Source organism: Gopherus flavomarginatus, chromosome 5 (genome assembly GCF_025201925.1).
Source record: "Gopherus flavomarginatus isolate rGopFla2 chromosome 5, rGopFla2.mat.asm, whole genome shotgun sequence".
Taxonomy (NCBI): domain Eukaryota; kingdom Metazoa; phylum Chordata; order Testudines; family Testudinidae; genus Gopherus; species Gopherus flavomarginatus.
The window spans coordinates 5,267,644-5,284,820 of NC_066621.1; the positions used below are offsets into that span (position 1 = coordinate 5,267,644).

General features: G+C 41.4%; 1 protein-coding gene across 4 annotated transcripts in view; it reads right to left on the reverse strand.

The window, feature by feature from the left end:
- LOC127052728 (E3 ubiquitin-protein ligase rnf213-alpha-like) overlaps positions 1–17,177 on the reverse strand; it is a 160,543-nt gene that overhangs the window by 67,630 nt on the left and 75,736 nt on the right. For all 4 annotated transcript variants that reach the window (XM_050956653.1, XM_050956651.1, XM_050956652.1 and 1 more), the window contains 7 exons: positions 17,016–17,147; positions 15,158–15,741; positions 13,637–13,802; positions 11,835–12,052; positions 7,874–8,011; positions 6,727–6,918; positions 17–1,487 (listed from right to left, as the gene is read on the reverse strand). In XM_050956653.1, coding sequence (XP_050812610.1) covers positions 17–1,487; positions 6,727–6,918; positions 7,874–8,011; positions 11,835–12,052; positions 13,637–13,802; positions 15,158–15,741; positions 17,016–17,147 — 2,901 coding nt within the window. The remainder of the gene's footprint in view (positions 1–16; positions 1,488–6,726; positions 6,919–7,873; positions 8,012–11,834; positions 12,053–13,636; positions 13,803–15,157; positions 15,742–17,015; positions 17,148–17,177) is intronic.

Below are 17,177 nucleotides of genomic sequence, written 5' to 3' on the forward strand. Positions count from 1 at the left end.
CTCTACTAAAACCTACCCATGCCAGCTCGCTCTGAAAATACAAACTTCACATTCTGTTGAAAGGGCTCTTCAAAGACCTGAGCAACAGGTGCCACCCCACTGGGCACTCTCAGATGTGTCTTCAGGTATTTCTGAATTTCTGCTCCCGCATCACAGGAAAAGGAGACTTTGTATGTGTCGAAGGCCGTCATGACATAAGAATTGTGAGCTTTGGCGTCACAGAAGATAAGAAACCTGTAATCAGCATTGCTGCAAGATTGTGCAAAGTGGAAGAAGAGGGACTCCAGGTTCTTGGAGACTTTGTAAACTAATTTTTCTGCACCAAGCAAGCAATAGATCTTTTTGTGTCTGGGGTCTGGAGAAAGAGCTCTCCTCACAATCAGCTCAATGTCTTCTTCTTCTGTCTCAGGGGTACAGACCAGCACCTCATCATACGTTGGAAGAGGTGCCCCCTTGGAGTGTCTATAGACTGACAGCAAGGAGGGTAACATCTGCTCTTCTTTACATGTGACAAGGCAAGGCTTTCCTGCTTCCAAACCCACTGGTAAATTCCTCTCAATGACAGCGGTTTCAGGAGACGTCAGGTATTTCAGCATTTCACCGAAAACATCCAGGCTGATGTACTTGTCTGACACCAGGCCAGTGAGCTTGCTACAGTAAGCGTTCCAGAGCAAATTCACCTTGTCATGGATAGATGGTAAACTCTCAAAGGAAGTGGCCACTTCATCTTTTGCAAGGCTTTGGAAGGTGGATGGATCCACATCTCTGTTCCTGTTTCTAAACTTCATGGATTTCTGCAGAAAGGCTTCTCTCTGCTCATCATATAATTTGCTCAGCTCTTCAATCTTTTCCTCATCATCAGCGTAGTCTAAGGCAAATTCCATGAGCATTTGCTCTGTGATGGCTGAGTTTGGCAGATAACTCTGGAGAGCTGCCTTACCCACTGATTCATCATACCCAGACTCAACCAGACCTTGGATGAGCTGAGGAAATTTAATAACGTAGTCATTCCAGGACACGGACTGATCATCTTTCTCTGATATATCAACGGATTCTGCAGGAGTTTCAAGTGCTCTCTTTAATGCTTCTCTGATATCCTCTTCTTTAACATCATGCTTGAAAACAGAAAGCATATTGAGAACCTGTGGGTCTGTTTGTCCTTCATGCAGTTGGGCTAACTTGCTACACAAGTAGAAGAGTTGGCGTGCAGTGAACATGTTTAGATGGCAATAAGTGTTCCTTTGAGTCTCCAGATATTTCTTCCACTCTACAAGGCAATGCTCCATGACTTTGCAAATGCCGTCTAATTCTTCCAGGACGGGTTTGTTGCTCTGAACAAGGATTCCGGCTATTCCAAACTCAGCGTAGATTGTTACTTTGCGTTTGGGGTTACAATAAACTTCAGCTTTCCAGTCTATGAAAAGGATGTTGCCAACGCTGAGAAGTTGCAAGTAGAGCTTCCCAACCATTTCAATTTTTTCCAGGATCTGTGATGTGTCAAATACACAATGGGAAAGTAGAATTTATTGAATATAGCTTGTTTTCAGGATCATTAGGGCACTTTTAAGGATCTTTACAACTTAACTTGGATAATCTGAATCATTTGATTAAGTGGGGATTCGTCTTGGGACACCCAGTCTCTCTCTTTTTACATCAGGTAACCAGAATGCTAACATGAAAAGGACCTGCTTTCTGTGGAATATGTGGATTTTTCATCAAAAAACTAAAAATCTGGAAATCACATTGTTTCTATTTGGATATCCTGCTATAGTGCCTCATGGGAGTCGTAGTTCAATTGTTGTATCATGTCTCCATTCTCCTCTTTGGGCTAAGATCCTCACCAGGTAGCAATCTTCCATGATGCAACCATTTCTCCTTGCCATGGGTGGAGACCATGGTGCATCATGGGAGACGTAGTCCAACAAGGGTGGCCAGAGGAGACTGGGAACACGAGGCAGCCAAACTACAACTCCCATGAGGCAGTATCCTGGCATTTTGAGAAAAAGGATAGTCCAGCGGTTTGGGCACTAGCCTAAGACTTAAAAAAAACAGGTTCAATTCCCTGGTGTACCTCAAACTTTCAGTGTGACCTTGGCAAGTCATTCAGCCTCTCAGTTCCCCCTCTAAATAATTGGGATAACTGCACTGCCTCACGGGAGAGTTAAGAGGATAAATACATTAAAAACTGTGAATTCTTTAAGATCTACTGATTAAAAGTGCTATATATTATTTCAGAATCAAAATATTTGGGTTTTTCAGCAGAAAATTTTGGATTTTTCACCAAAAAGACAAACTTTTCTCTAGCAATTTTCAATGAAAACAATCGCCTCCCATTTTTGTTGAAATTTTCCATAGGGAAAAAATTATTTTCCCACCAGCTCCACTCAAGAATCTCTGCTGATCTCAACACAGCACTACTACACTTCTAAGGTAGCCAAGACCCAACCTTTTAGGGCCTGATTGTGGTAGGTGCTGAGCATGGACTACACAACTGAGTTAGTGACAACTAGAGGTGGAAAAAGAAACATTTTGGCTGAAGCTTTTTCACCAAAAAAAGCATTTGGTGGTCAACTAAAACCTTCCAAGAATTCATGACACATTGTTTTGGTCAATCCCCCAACAAAAAAAACCTAAAAGTGAATTCCAAAAAATTTGAAACATTCTGTTTAGATATTTTCTAAATGAAACTTTTCTATTTTTCAATTCAAAACAACTTTTTGTTTTCAAATTCAACTTTATTTTAAAAACTCAGAAAACATTTGAAAGCTCAAAAATAAAATGACATGTTTAATTTTGGGTGAATCAAAATATTTGGTTCGACCCAAAACAAATTTTTCTTCAACTTTTTGGTGGGCTGAAAATTAAAAAAAAATAAAAATCAGTCATTCACATAGCTCTTGTGAGCCCTTCTGACAAGCACAGCCTTAGTGCTTTGTTGATCAAACCCAACACAGCTGCCACTGACGTCAATGGAACTGAATAAAAACGTCTCTCCCTTTCTTAAGGTGCTTAAATGCCGCCATTTTTCATTCATTGCCACAATGTGTAACTGAGACCAACAGAATGCAGGATTAAAAGAAGAAAAGTTGGGATGGCTGGTTTAACAGGAGGAGGCAGGTCCGAACAAAGTTATGCCATGCTTTTTGCTTGCCTGTATCAAACTACGCCATGCATGAGGCAATGCCAAGACATGTGCCCTACCTAGGAGGGGGTATTGGGGAACTGTCAGGGAGCGTGCCACCCTGGCCCATCCCCAGTGAACAGGTGAGCCCTGCATGGGTGAAGAATGGAGCTTGGCAATACGAATACATGGTTGAGGGAAGAATTTCTCAGGCTTGGATTTTATTTAAAAACAGGAGGTTTCTCTGCCCCTTACTACAGACTGACGTGGTGGAGGGGCTTTAGTGCTCATGACCCTGAGAGCTGAGTCAGCAGTAGCTTTGCTACCAACAGTTTCCCACACTAGATAGGATAAGTGCCAGATCAAGGAGCAATCCATTGGCTGTCCATGTTGGGGGTTGGAGTAAGGCTAACAATTTTATCCCATATAAAGTACATCTGTTAAGGATTTCTCAGATAAACCTGGGAAAAACACAAATGATGATAACGAGGAGTCCTGTGGCACCTTAAAGACTAACAAATTCATTTGGGCATAAGCTTTTGTGGGCTGGTGGATGTGGCCCACTCCTAACAGTTGATGAGAAACTGGGAATATGAAAAGAGGGAAAATCACTTTACTCTAGCTCATTACAAAAAGTAATTTTCCATTTTTTGGTATTCACACCTTGTCATCAACTGTTAGGAGTGGGCCAAATCCACCCTGACTGAATTGACCTCGTTAGCACTGGTCCTCCGCATAGTAATATGACATACCCATCTTTGCATGCAAATATATACACCTGCCAAACTGAAGTTTCCACTTCATGCATCTGACGAAATGGGTTCCAGCCCTTGAAAGCTCATGCCCAAATAAATTTGTTAGACTTAAAGTGCCACAGGACTCTTCATTGCTTTGCTGAAACAGACTAACAAGGCTACTCTTCTGAAACAACTGATGAGGATATGGATAAATGACCTCAGTGATGGAAGGAGTGGATGCTAGGAACATGGAATGTTTTGAGCTTATATAGGCCAGGAGCACTCCAAAATATGGCAAATACACATGACAGCCCTGCAAGAAATCAGATGGCTGGGAAATAGATCAGTGGGCTGTGCATGTAGTTAGGATGACAGGAGACAGACCAGCTAAACATCTCTTGGAAGGACGTCGTATGGTGTCTGACCAAGGAGAAGACGGATGGATAATACTGAACTAGACCTAAGAACTCTTAATGACAATCACCATCAATGGGAAAAACATGCCGCTGACAGAAAGAGGTGGGACAAATTGTGAGAGCAGCCATGAACCTCCATGGTCTTTACAGTCAGGTAGTACTTAGAGAGCTTCTCTGGGCAAAAGGCTGAACATCGCCAAATATAAGCAGCATGAACTGCAGAGGGGACAAGTCAGAAGAGAACATGCTAGTCTGTCATGCTGACGAGCCTCCAGCTCGCAAAAGCTTACGCTACAAGGGGGTGGAGGCATTTCAGAACTTTAGCTGTTTCCACAGATTCACAATTCTCACATTGCTCTTTAAGGTGAAAGGATCTGATGTTAATAATTTCCTTTTGCCTAGAATCATAGAATCATAGGGATAGAAGGGATCACAGGCATCATCTACTCTAACCCCCTGTCAAGATGCAGGGTTTGTTGTGTCTAAGCCACCCAAGGCAGCTGGCTCCAGCCTCCTTTTGAAAACCTCTAGTGAAGGCACTTCCACAGCCTCCCTAGGCAGTCTGTTCCATTTTCCTACTGCTCTTACAGCTAGGAAGGTTTTTCCTGAGATTTAATCTAAAACCGCTATGCTGTAGCTTGAATCCTTTTCCTCTTGTTCTGTCCTCTGTGACAAGAGAAAACAACTTTCTCCATCTTTTTTACTTCAGCCTTCTAAGTATTTGAAGAGCACTATCATAACCTCCCTTAATCTCTTATTTTCCAAACTAAACATACCCAGTTCCTTCAGCCTTTGCTCGTGTGACTTGCATTCCATTCCTGTGATCATCTTTATCACTCACCTCCAGATCCTTTCCAGTTTCTCCATGTCCTTTCTATACATTGGTGACCAAAACTAGACACAGAATTCCAGCTGAGGCCTAACCAGCACCGAGTAGAGCGGTACGATCACCTCCTGTGAGTTGCATGCTACGCCTCTGTTAATGCAACCCAAGATTGCCTTTGCTTTTTTTGCAATAGCTTCACATGTTGAGGTTGTGATCCACCACAACTCCCAGATTCTTAGCAGTGCTGCTGCTAAGCCAGTTATCCTCCATTCTGTATTTTTGCATTTGTTTTTTCTATCCTAAGTATAGATCCTTAAGTTTGTCTTTGTTGAATTTCATTTGGTTGTCTATTGCCCAGTTCTCCAATTTATCAAGATCCCTCTGAATCTATTCTTCAAAGTATTGGCAATCCCCTCAGCTTTGTGTCATCTGCAAATTTGATCAACATGCTCTCTATTCCTGTATCCAGATAATTAATAAAGACATTTGGTTTGGTAAATGCACTGATCGTCTCGACGATATATTCCTGAGGTGCAAGGCTGGGAGCTGGGGAGATTCAGCCGGTGCCTTTCTGTGTGTGATTCATGAGTGGCTCTGGGAGCATTCATGCAATCTAGCTGGCTGTGGGGTTCCACATGCGATTGTGCTGAGTGATAACAGCACCTGGAGGGGTTTGCTGCTTGTTCCAGCAAAGCATTGTAAGAAACAGCCCAGGCTGTAGAGTCAAAGGGACTCAGTTGTCCCACAGTCCCAGGCTGCACCCTGGGGATCTCATCACATTGGGCTCCACAGTTCAGCTGCCCTGCACCTAGAAATAAATGCTGAGACCTTTCAAGAAAGCAGGTAAGCAATTTTTTGACAAAATATTTTTTCACTAAAAATGCCAATTTTCCAAAATCAAAACTGTTCACAAAACAGAGATGGTTATGACAAATTTCCTAACTCAAAAAATGTAGAGAAAAAATGTTCAAAATTATTGAAACATCCCATTTTTATATTTTTGAAACAAAAAGTTCCAATTTTTTACTTCAAAAAGACTTTTTGTTTTGAAATTTAACTTAATTTACACTAAAAAAAATGAAAATGAAAAATCAGAACAAATTGTTTTGACAATTGCAAGACTGAACTTAAAAAATGCTTTGGATTTTCAGTTAGTAAAAAATTTTGACATTTGGACTTTTTGTCCCAATTCCTGTAGGGAAAATTTTTCAACATTTAAAAAATTCTCTAAAGATGGGAAAATTACTTCCCACCTAGCCCTCCCCCCAAGTTCCCCAAATTTCCTGCTTGCAATCTCAGAGCTGCACCTGGTCTATGGCAATTCTGAGTTTGTGTTTTCAAAAAATTAATTTAATCTGATATTTCCTTTTTTGTTATTGTTTTTGTTTCTATTTGGAATGAAAATAGATGTCTAAATATCAGAATTTCCCATGGAATGGAAATTCCAGTTCCTACCTTGGCCTCCTAACACTGAACTAAAGACATGAGACAGTCTCCTCCAAAACATCAGTTCTGGAACAGGAAGGCATGTTGCTAGAGAGACGGCACTTCCCATCAAAAGGAAGCACAATAATAAAGGAGTACAAAAAGTCACATTTCCTCGTTAATGCAGAGATCAGCATTTACCTCCAGGAACCTGTTCACCTCTTCTCTGCCCTGCTCAGCCTTTGTGGCTATCAGCATGAGCTTGTTCTGCAGCTCGGTGAGCTGAGCCAGGCTGTACGTTCTAGAGTCCGTCTTGTCTGTCTGGACTCCTTGAGCAGCCTTTTCTGCGACATCCCCTGGCAGTTGCAGTGAAATGCAGTTATCGAGAGAAGGCTGGAGGGAAAACAGAGTTAAGAAAGATAAATGCTGCTGTATCTTTATTCTGTGGGACCAACATGTGCGCCCATCATGGCCAATACAAAGCATTTCAGAATCTGTTATTCTGCAAGGGTTTTAATCTTAGAAATCTACTCATTTCATTTCACCTGTACAAGACAGTAAAAGTGGAAGATTCATTCTAGATCTTTTAAGGTGTTATGCACAGAGGACCAAAGATATGCAGAAGCAAAATGAATTATTTGGGGTGCTATGATTTTTTGAGACCAACTTGAAACATCTTAAAGGAGTCCGATTTTCAGACATATCTGAGCACCCATTGTTACGGTGCTTTCAACTGGATATTCAAAATTGTTTGTCGCTTTTGAAAATCATGGCCAGATTCCAACTCTTGGGTCTCGAGCTTCTAGTACGAACCAGGCCTGAATGAGGAAAAGGAATGATCTTAAGTCCATAGACTCAGTGACTAGTGATTTTGGGGGCCCAGTGTGGCTCCTTTTAAAAGAGGCAATTTTCAGACAGTGCTGAGCTCCTGTTATGTTCATGGCACACACAGAGAAGTTAAATAAATATACAAAGTACTCATGCTGGAAGTTTGCATCATGACACTACTTTATTTCTTAGAATTCATAACAATAACACGCAAGGATCCCAACAGAGAGAGAGAGAGAGAGAGAACAGGCTGCTCCCTAAAGCAGAGAGGCACAACTCACTCCACCTTGCTTCAGGCTGGCTCTTTCCAGACTGACTCTGATTACATGTTTCCCTAGAGCCTGCAAGCAGGATCAGAAAAACTTAACTTTTAAAGTGACAGACTCCCACTTTAACAGAGCTTTTAATATACGACAGTCCCCACCCTTGAAAACTAGGCCTCTTTCAGGTAGCTCAATTTTGGCAGCCAAAGTCACTTTGAAAATGTGGGCCCTTGTATTAAATGCTGCTGAACTTTTACCTTGAATTTCTGAGGCGTGGAGATGATAAAAATCCCGTCGCCATTGATGGCCCTGGCCTGAGACATCGAGGAGCGCTCCACAGACCCATGACAATCATGGACCATTTGCAGCCATTCTCTGTTGTGACAGGAATCTTTCTATTAAAAAAAATAATGTATTAGTTTTAGAAGAAGGAATAAAGCTACACACACCAGAATGCTATAGCATCGCTTGCTGAGATACCTATAGTACCCAATCGCTATAGTGTTTGCTCCCCTCACAACCTCCCTGAGAGAAAGAGTTAGTATCATTTCCGTTGGCAAAAATGGCAAAGGAAGTGATGGCACATAGGAGTTCTGAAGGGCACAAATGATAGACAGAAACACATTTGGGGTGAGGGGCTAGAGGAATACTGAGGTAACATTATATATAACTATTGCACTCCTCTTTTTCCCTCACCTCAGCTTAACTCTCTGCCGTTTTCTCTTTTCAGCATGTCATTTAAAAAAAAAATGACCACATTAAACCTACCACTCTCCTAGTGAGGATACAGTAAAATTGATGTAATTGTGATTATACCAGCATAGTTATTTCTGTATTGGAAGGGGAATAAGTGTAGAGCACCAGTATATCTATGTCCATGCTAGGGGCTATGCTGAGTTAAATATTTTGGCTAAAAAAAAATCACACCCGTGATCGAAACAATTTTACAGAACAAAAACTGTGTGGTGAGCAAGGGTATCATTTTCAAGGGACCAAACGCCTAAGGGCTATTTTCAAAAGAGACCTAAGCACTTAGGTCTAGAGCTGAATGAACAATTGATTTTTTTTTATTTGGTTAAGAGAGGAGGAAGGGGCAGCAAACTGAAAAATTCAAATACAAATTCAGTTCAGTTCAATTCAAACCAAAATTGAACATTTTTTGTCACTGTGACAGAATATACCCATGTCCATACTCTACCCCAGTAGTCTCCAAACTTTTTTGATTGCGCATCCCATCAGTAAAAAAAATTTCAGCACACACCCCCTGCCACGCTGGCTCTACCATTTTTGCCAAAGCGGAAAAAAAATAAACCCCACCTCAGACTTCCGCCTGAACTGCCAAAAGAAAAAATAAAGACGCTCCTCCTGCCGCGCACCCCCAATGATCCTATTGCGTGCACCCCACTTTTTGTAATTGTAATAATCTTTCTGCAAAGGATGTCTTGCAATGTATCATCTGAAAACTCATAATTTGCAGGTCAATATTATCCTAATAAATATGTGTGGCAACACTGTATGTGAAGTTACAAGAATTCATTATATAATGTTATTAATACATGTTCCAAACTACAGCAGAAGTTGGCAAATAGGCCTGTCTCAAACAAAGGAATGGGTGCTCTGTTTAATTTGCATTTCAGCGGTAAAGAGAGTCATCAAGCAGGAAGGGTAGGCATAAAAACCTCAAACAGGTGAGGGGAAAAAAGCAGGGAACATCCTTCTCCATAGACTCTCTGTCTCCTGAATCTCTGCTGGAAATGTTTCTCAGGAAGGGGACTGCCACTATAAAAAGAAGGGACAAGCACCCCAAGACACCCCTTGCCCCCTCCCCATCGATTCACTGCACCAGAAAGGACAAAGGAAGCAGCCATTGAACTGGAAAAGGGGCCTGACCTAAGAAGTTTGGTCAGTAATTCTGCTGACAGCCTGTGGTAAAAAAAGTTTGATTTGAATTTAACACAATTTATTACGTTAAGCACTAGTAGCGTTTTTATCTTTATTATTCTCATAACCATTTCTGACTTTTATGCTTTATTACTTGTACTTTTTAAAATCTCTTTGCAGTTAATAAACTTATTTTTTTGTTTGTTTCTAATCCAGTCTGTTTAAATTAAAGTGTCTGGGAAACTCCTTTGAGGGATGACAAGATGCATGCATGTTATTTCTATTAGGTCTGTCAAGCAATTCAAAAATTAATCATGATTAATCACGCTGTTAAACAATAATAAAATACCACTTTTTAATATTCTGGATGTTTTGTACATTTTTAAATATATTGATTTCAGTTACAACACAGAATAGAAAGTGTACAGTGCTCACTTCATATTTATTTTTCATTACAAATATTTGCACTGTAAAAAACAAAAGAAATACTTTTCTTCAATTCACCTAATGCAAGTACTGAAATGCAATCCTTTATCATGAAAGCTGAACTTACAAATGTAGAATTATGTACAAAAATATAACTGCATTCAAAAATAAAAGTAAAACTTTAGAGCCTACAACTCTACTCAGTCCTACTTCTTGTTCAGTCAATTGTTCAGACAATCAAGTGTGTTTACATTTGCAGGAGATAATGTTGCCCGCTTGTTGTTTACAATGTCACCTGAAAGTGAGAACAGGTGTTCGCATGGCACTGTTTTAGCCAGCGTTGCAAGATATTTACATGCCAGATGCATTAATTGAATTTCAATAAGGCATTAGGCTCCTAAGTGCCTAAATCACTTCTAAAAATGTGACAGGCTCCTAAGTCAATGACACATTTCTGAAAATTTTACCCCAGGACTTGATAGAATCAGAGAAATGTAGGGCTGGAAGGGACCTCAAGGGTTCATAAAGTCCAGCCTCCTGTCCCAAGGCAGGACCATCCCTGACAAATGTTTGCTCAACCTGCTCCATCCTCCAAAGGTGAGCTCCCTTGGAAGCCTATTCCAGAGCTTAAATATCCTTGTAACTAGAAAGTTTTTCCTAATATCTAACCTAAATCTTCCTTGCTGCAGATTACGCCCATTACTTCTTGTCCTACCTCCAGCAGACGTGGAGGACAGTTGATTACAGTCCTCTTTATAACATATCTGAAGACCACCAGGTTCCCTCTCAATCTTATTTTCTCAAGATTAAACATGCCCATGTTTTTTTTAACCTTTCCTCACAGGTCAGGTTTTCTAACCCTTTTGTTATTTTTGTTGCTGTCCTCTGGGCTCTCTCCAGTTTGTCCACATCTCTCCTAAAGTGTGGTGCTGAGAACTGGACACAGTAATCCAGTGGAGGCCTCACCAGCCCCTGGCAGAGCAAGACAATTACCTCCCATGTCTTACATACACCACTCCTGTTAATACACCCCTGAATATTAGCCTTTTTTCCAACTGCATCACATTGTTGACTCACACTCAGTTTGTGATTCCTTACAACCCCCAGATCCTTTTCAGCAGTGCTCCACCTTGCCAGCTACTCCCCACTTTACAGTTGCGCATTTGATTTTTCCTTCCTAAGTGCTGTACTTTGCTCTTGCCTTCACTGAACTTCATCTTGTTAATTTCAGACCAATTCTCCAATTCGTCAAGGTTATTTTGAATTCTAATCCTGCCCTCCAAAGCACTTGCAGCCCCTCCCCGCTTGGTATCATCCGTAAATTTTATAAGCACACTCTCCAATTCATTATGCAAGTCATTAATTAAAATATTGACTAGTACTGGACCTGCAGGACCCAGGGCCGGCGCTTCCATTTAGGCAGCCTAGGCAATCGCCTAGGGCGCCAGAATAATTGGTGGGCGCTGTTTTGCCGGAGGGGGCGGCAGGCGGCTCCGGTGGAGCTGCCACAGTGGTGCCTGCAGAGGGTCCGCTGGTCTGCGGCTCCGGTGGAGCTGCGCAGTCGTGCCTGCGGATGGTCAGCTCCTTGCACGGCTCCAGTGAACCTCCCGCAGGCACGACTGCGGCAGCTCCACCGGAGCCGCGGGACGAGCGCGCAGGGCAGCGAAATTGCCGTCTGCTCAAACCCCTAGAACCAGTCCTGGCAGGACCTCATTAGATACGTCCTCCCAGTGTGACAATGAACCACTGATAACACTTTTTGAGTACAATCTTTCAACCAATTGTGCATCCACTCACCTTGAAATAATTTCATCTAGGTTCAGCCATTACTTGTTTTAAAATTCCACCAAGTATCACGTCACAATGTGTCTTTTAAGATATTTATTTTAAGCAGAAAACAGCAAAACTTACTAGCTTCTTTGGAAGTTTATCATCATTTTCTACAGCATCTCTGATGGGATTTAGAGCTGAGGAAAAAGCTTCAAATCCTGATTCGGGAGTCAAGTCGAATAAGATGGGCACAGAGGCAGAGACAGCGTCTCGGAAGAACCTCACTTTGTCAATGTCCATGTCATTTTCTCCTGCAGAAATGGACGCCAGCTCCACAAATGTAGGAAGTTCCGTTTTGTCTGCAAGAAAAAAAAATCCAATGAGTGTGAAACAAGTAATCTAAGAATGCTCAAGAATCTACAAATAGTTTTAATCAAAAGCTGCAATGTCTTTGCCCTCCAACACTGAAAAATCCCTGTTCTTGCTCCATTTGGATATGCCAGTTAAAGCAAATGAATAAAATCTCAGATCTAGGAGTGGTCAGAAATTTTCCATCACAACTTTTTTTAGAAATAAAAATATGTTTTTGACTAAAAAAAATTTTTGTAGAAAGTCTCTGTTTTCCTCGGAATTTTTTTATTTTCGATTGGAAAACCAGAAACTTGGAAAAATGATTTTTTTCCATCTCTTAGATTTTTGTGTTTTCAACCACAAGTTTTTTGTTGCCAAAAATCAAGATTTTCCCGGGTTTTGAAGCTGATTTTTCCGGTGGCACTTGATGAGGACATGTCAAAACCAAGAGAGGGAAAGTTGCTTTTGTAATGAGCCAGCCACTCCCAGTCCCCATTTAAGTCCAAATTAATGGTGTTAAGTTTGCAAATGAATTGCAGCTCTGCAGTTTCTCTTTGAAGTCTGTTTCTGATGGTTTTTTTGTTGAAGGATGGCTACTTTTAAATCTGTTACTGAGTGTCCAAGGAGACTCAAGTGTTTCCCTACTGGTTTTTGTATGTTTCCATTCCCGAGGTCTGATTTGTGTCCATTTATTCTTTTATGTAGCGACTGCTCGGTTTGGCCAATGTACATGGTAGAGGGGCATTGCTGGCACATGATGGCATATATCCCATTATTGGTATTGACACCTCTTCATCAACTATTGGGAGTGGGTCACATCCACCCTGAATGAATTGGCCTTGTCAATACTGGTTCTCCACTTGTAAGGTAACTCCCTTCTTTTCATGTGCCAGTATATTTATGTCTGTATCTGTGACTTCCACTCCATGAATCTGACAATGGGGGCTTTTTGCCCATGAAAGCTTATGCCCAAATAAATCTGTTAGCCTTTAAGGTGCCACCGGACTCCTCACTGTTTTTTTACCAACAGTACAGGCACCTTCTCTGGCAGCTCACCTCTTAAGGTGCTCAGAAAGTGCAACTTTACAAGTGCAACATGTAACGTCTTTCCTACTGACCTTACAAAGCACTCTGCTATTGAACACTTTATGACACACGTGGGAGAAAAACATTTTGCTCCATTTCATAATTCCCTACCCCAAACCAATGCCTGTCCAAATGTTCTTCACTATATATATAAATGTCCAGCAACAACTCCCGTGGCAGTGAGTTTCACAGTCTCATTATTAGTTTCCTTTACCAAAAAAAGAAGGAAATTGCTTCAGAAAAATCTTGATTTTTTTCTAGCTACAGTCACAGAACTTATGTGAGAACAGAACTCCAGAATTATCTTTAACATAATCTGACAATGAAGGACCAATTATAAAATATTGCTGAAAATTTCCCTGTTACAATTCAAACGTGAAAACTCACCATATGCATTACAATAACAAACCTATCTCCAACCTACTATGAACTTATGAACTCAAGCAAGGGCTACACCATTGGCCCTAAATTCTTTCTTAGATTTTAAATACTGGTCTAAAGTGCACCTTTTATGACGGTTGTGATCCAAGAGATAAAGTCTTTCTTTGCACACTCAAGAAGTTCCTTCAAGAAGTCAAGCACACTCTCAGGGATGTTACTCAGAATATCTTTAACTTTTACAATATCATCAGTTATATAACCAAGCGTCTTGTCCTTGAAGTCCTCGTCTTCCTGTTAAAATAGAGGATAAAGAACTGTGTTTCTTAGCAAAGAAATGAGACAAGCATTTATTTTAATTAACTTATTGTTTATGTTGCACTAGGAGCTGCACAAACACAGAGAAAAAAACTGTCCTTGCCCCTAAAACTTTGTTAATGCAGAGTTAAGATTGCCCAGTGATGCCTTGCACACTTCTAGAATGTGGAGAGTGGCCAAATTTAAACCTCTGAAATATAAACCTCTGAAAACAAGGAAATCCAAAATTAAAATACATGCCACTCCCACTATGCAACTTTAGCTCTGCTCCCTAAAGCTGGCAACAGTTAATAATATAATCCTGTGGGAGACTATAAAAGTCTGCACAGACATTCACTATTGTGGATTTTTAGGACTGACCTACACACAAACATGTATTGCTCAGTGGTTTGAGCATTGGCCTGCTAAACCCAGCATTGAGAGTTCAATCCTTGAGGGGGCCATTTTGGGAAAAAATCTGTCTGGGGATTGGCCCTACTTTGAGCAGGGGGTTGGACTAGATGACCTTCTGAGGTCCCTTCGAACCCTGATATTCTATGATTTTCATGGAAGTCTGTTTGTTGGACACGCTCATTTTGGAATAAAAGTGGTTAGAGTTGAGTTAGGTAAAGTCACTTTTGACTTGGCCCACTCTTATCCAAGAAAAGAACTGTCCACCGGATTAACTGGATCGGTTCTAACTCACACTCTTTGTTACTAATGTGACTAAAATTATTACAAAAACGCCTTAGGCACCGAACCCCGAAGAGGTTTCCCAGCTGTGAATCCCTGACAGAGATAGGTGCCTCCCTGCAGCCCTGATGTAGGCACCTATCTCCGAAAGAGGGACAGAGCCTGCACAGACCCCTGTTTTAGGCATCTCCCACTGGCTAGCTTAGGTAGCTCCCCATTCATAGGCACCTCTCTCTCTCCACTCATTGTACAAGGAGCCTAGGACCTAACCCAGGCTATGTGGATTGCAGTGCTGTTCCTGCGATTTTCTAGGCACCTAAAAGTTCAGTAGCTTTGTGAATCTAGGACTGAAAGTCTGTGCAGCACCTAGCGCAATGGTGTCCTGATCTCTGTCACTGAGTCTATGCAACGTTTGGCCTGATAGGGCCTGATCTCAGGTTAGGGCTTCTAGAAGCTACATAATTGAAAAAAATAAAATAAAATAATTAATCTTGTTTATGCCGTTTTTACATCACTGATACTCCAGTTTTTCCCATGGATTCACTCCAGGCTTTCACCTGAGTAAATGAGATCACGATAAGTAAATCAAATGCAATGCAAAACGAGACTGCATTTGTCTAACCAATTGCTCCAATGATATCTATGAGAGTCCTACATACGTATTTGGTCAGGTCATCAAGGAGCTGGAAATCTCCACCAAATCCCAGTATCCTTCGTAGTTCATCTATCATTTTGGCTGTCTTCACCACTGTGGAGAGTTTCATGTAGCTTTTAATCTTAGCCACCGCGGTCTCAGCCCACTCAGACTTAATGCCTGGTCCTCCCTTGCTCTTTTCCATGATTTTAAATTCATTTCTGAGCACCTGGTCATCTGTTAGCAGCTTTCCAAACTGTGTCTCAATGTCACCAAGGGTGATGGAAAAATCTTTAAGGGCCAGATAGGTGGTTTGAAAATCATGCATGGCTGGGAAGTAAATGTGTTCCTGCACTTCATCCAGGGAAAGAAGGGCTTTGTCTGGGAAAACATTCTTGGCAAGTTCTGCTTTCAGCTTCCACAGTTTCCGGAAGAACTGGCTTTCCTGTAGGGTATGAACTTTTCTAGCCATGTCATCATGTTTAGCGAGTGGATGTGACTGCAGATCTTCACTTTTCTCCTTTCCATGTTTGGAGTATTTCTTCACCAGCATCTGATCCTTAATGCTCTGTTTAATTGCAATACTTTCTTCCATGGCACCTGTGTCAACTAAACAGGGTGGGGATAGAGATTTATTAACATGTAATTAATAGATTCCAAGGCCAGAAAGAATCACTGTGATTATCTAGTCTGACCATCTGTATAACACAGGTCACAGGACTTCCCCAAAATAATCCTGTGTGAACTAGAGCAGATCTTGTAGAAAAACATTTGCCCTTTAAATGGCCATGGCAACCAGATTTTTATATGAACATTCATAATTCTCATTGTCTTTCAATAAAATAATGACATGGTTATCTGGGATAGCAGCTAACTCTGTGTGTAGCAGAGTCATAGATGGTGGGACAGTAAACATTATAAATATAATTAAAAACAGAGAGTCGCACTGAAAGAAGGTTATAGTTGCAAAGTATTCAAGTATTAGGAAATTCCTGCATGTAACCACTGCTGTGACTGAGTCTGCAGAGAGCCTGTGACAATCATTCTGAAAGGAGGAACTGCCCCAAGTGTAAGTCTTCCACAGAGGAAAATTCTCAGTCTACCCGTAAAGCAGATTCATAGAGGTCAGAAAGGATTATTCCAATCTTCCAATTCAGCTTCCAACATAACCCAGGCCAGAGAATCTTCCCCAGTCACTCCTGAATCCAGCCCAGGAACTCCTGGCTGAGCTAGAGCAGAGCATTGAGAAAGAGACGTCCCATCTGCATTGTCAGATTCCCAGTGATGGAGAATCCACCCTGTCCCTAGGGGAGCTATTCTAATGGTGAATTCCCCTTGCTGGTAAACACAGGCCCCTTATTCCCAGCCTGAATTGATCTCCCTTCAGTTCCCAGCCAGTGGGTCTGGCTTTGTCTTTGTCTGGAGGTTAAAGACCCCTCTGCTCCCAGCTATTCCTTCCTTGTGTTGGTCCTTATAGACCAGGATCATGTCACCTCTTAACCTTCTTTCTGATAAGCCCAGGAGGTTGAGCTCCCTCACTCTCTCACTGCGAAGCAGGTTTTCAAGACCTCGAATCATTCTTGTAGCTCTTTCCTGAAACCTTTCAGTTTGGCAACATCCTTTTGGAAGTATGGACACCAGAACTGGACACAGAATATTACCTCTGTATATGGCACAGGTGCCATATACAGAGGTAATATCATCTCCCTTCTACTCTAAACTCATACCACCCAGGACTGAATTTGCCCTCTTAGTCACTGAACTGCACTGGACCCCTAACCTGTTTCTATTGTCACTGCTTTCCAGGATACAGTCCTCCCATCCATTAAATGTGTAATAAATTCCATTATTATGTACTGCAGGAAAACAGAACAGGATGGTACCTTTTATGATGTCCATGATGCAGCTGCACAGATACAAAAATGCTTGTCTTTGCTGTGTCTGTTTTTTCAGCTGCTCAAATTCCTTTTGCCTGACATCCAGCACTTCCTTTATATATTGAGAGAAAGGTGGATCTGAAAAAGAGATACAGAGGGTTTTTGAGA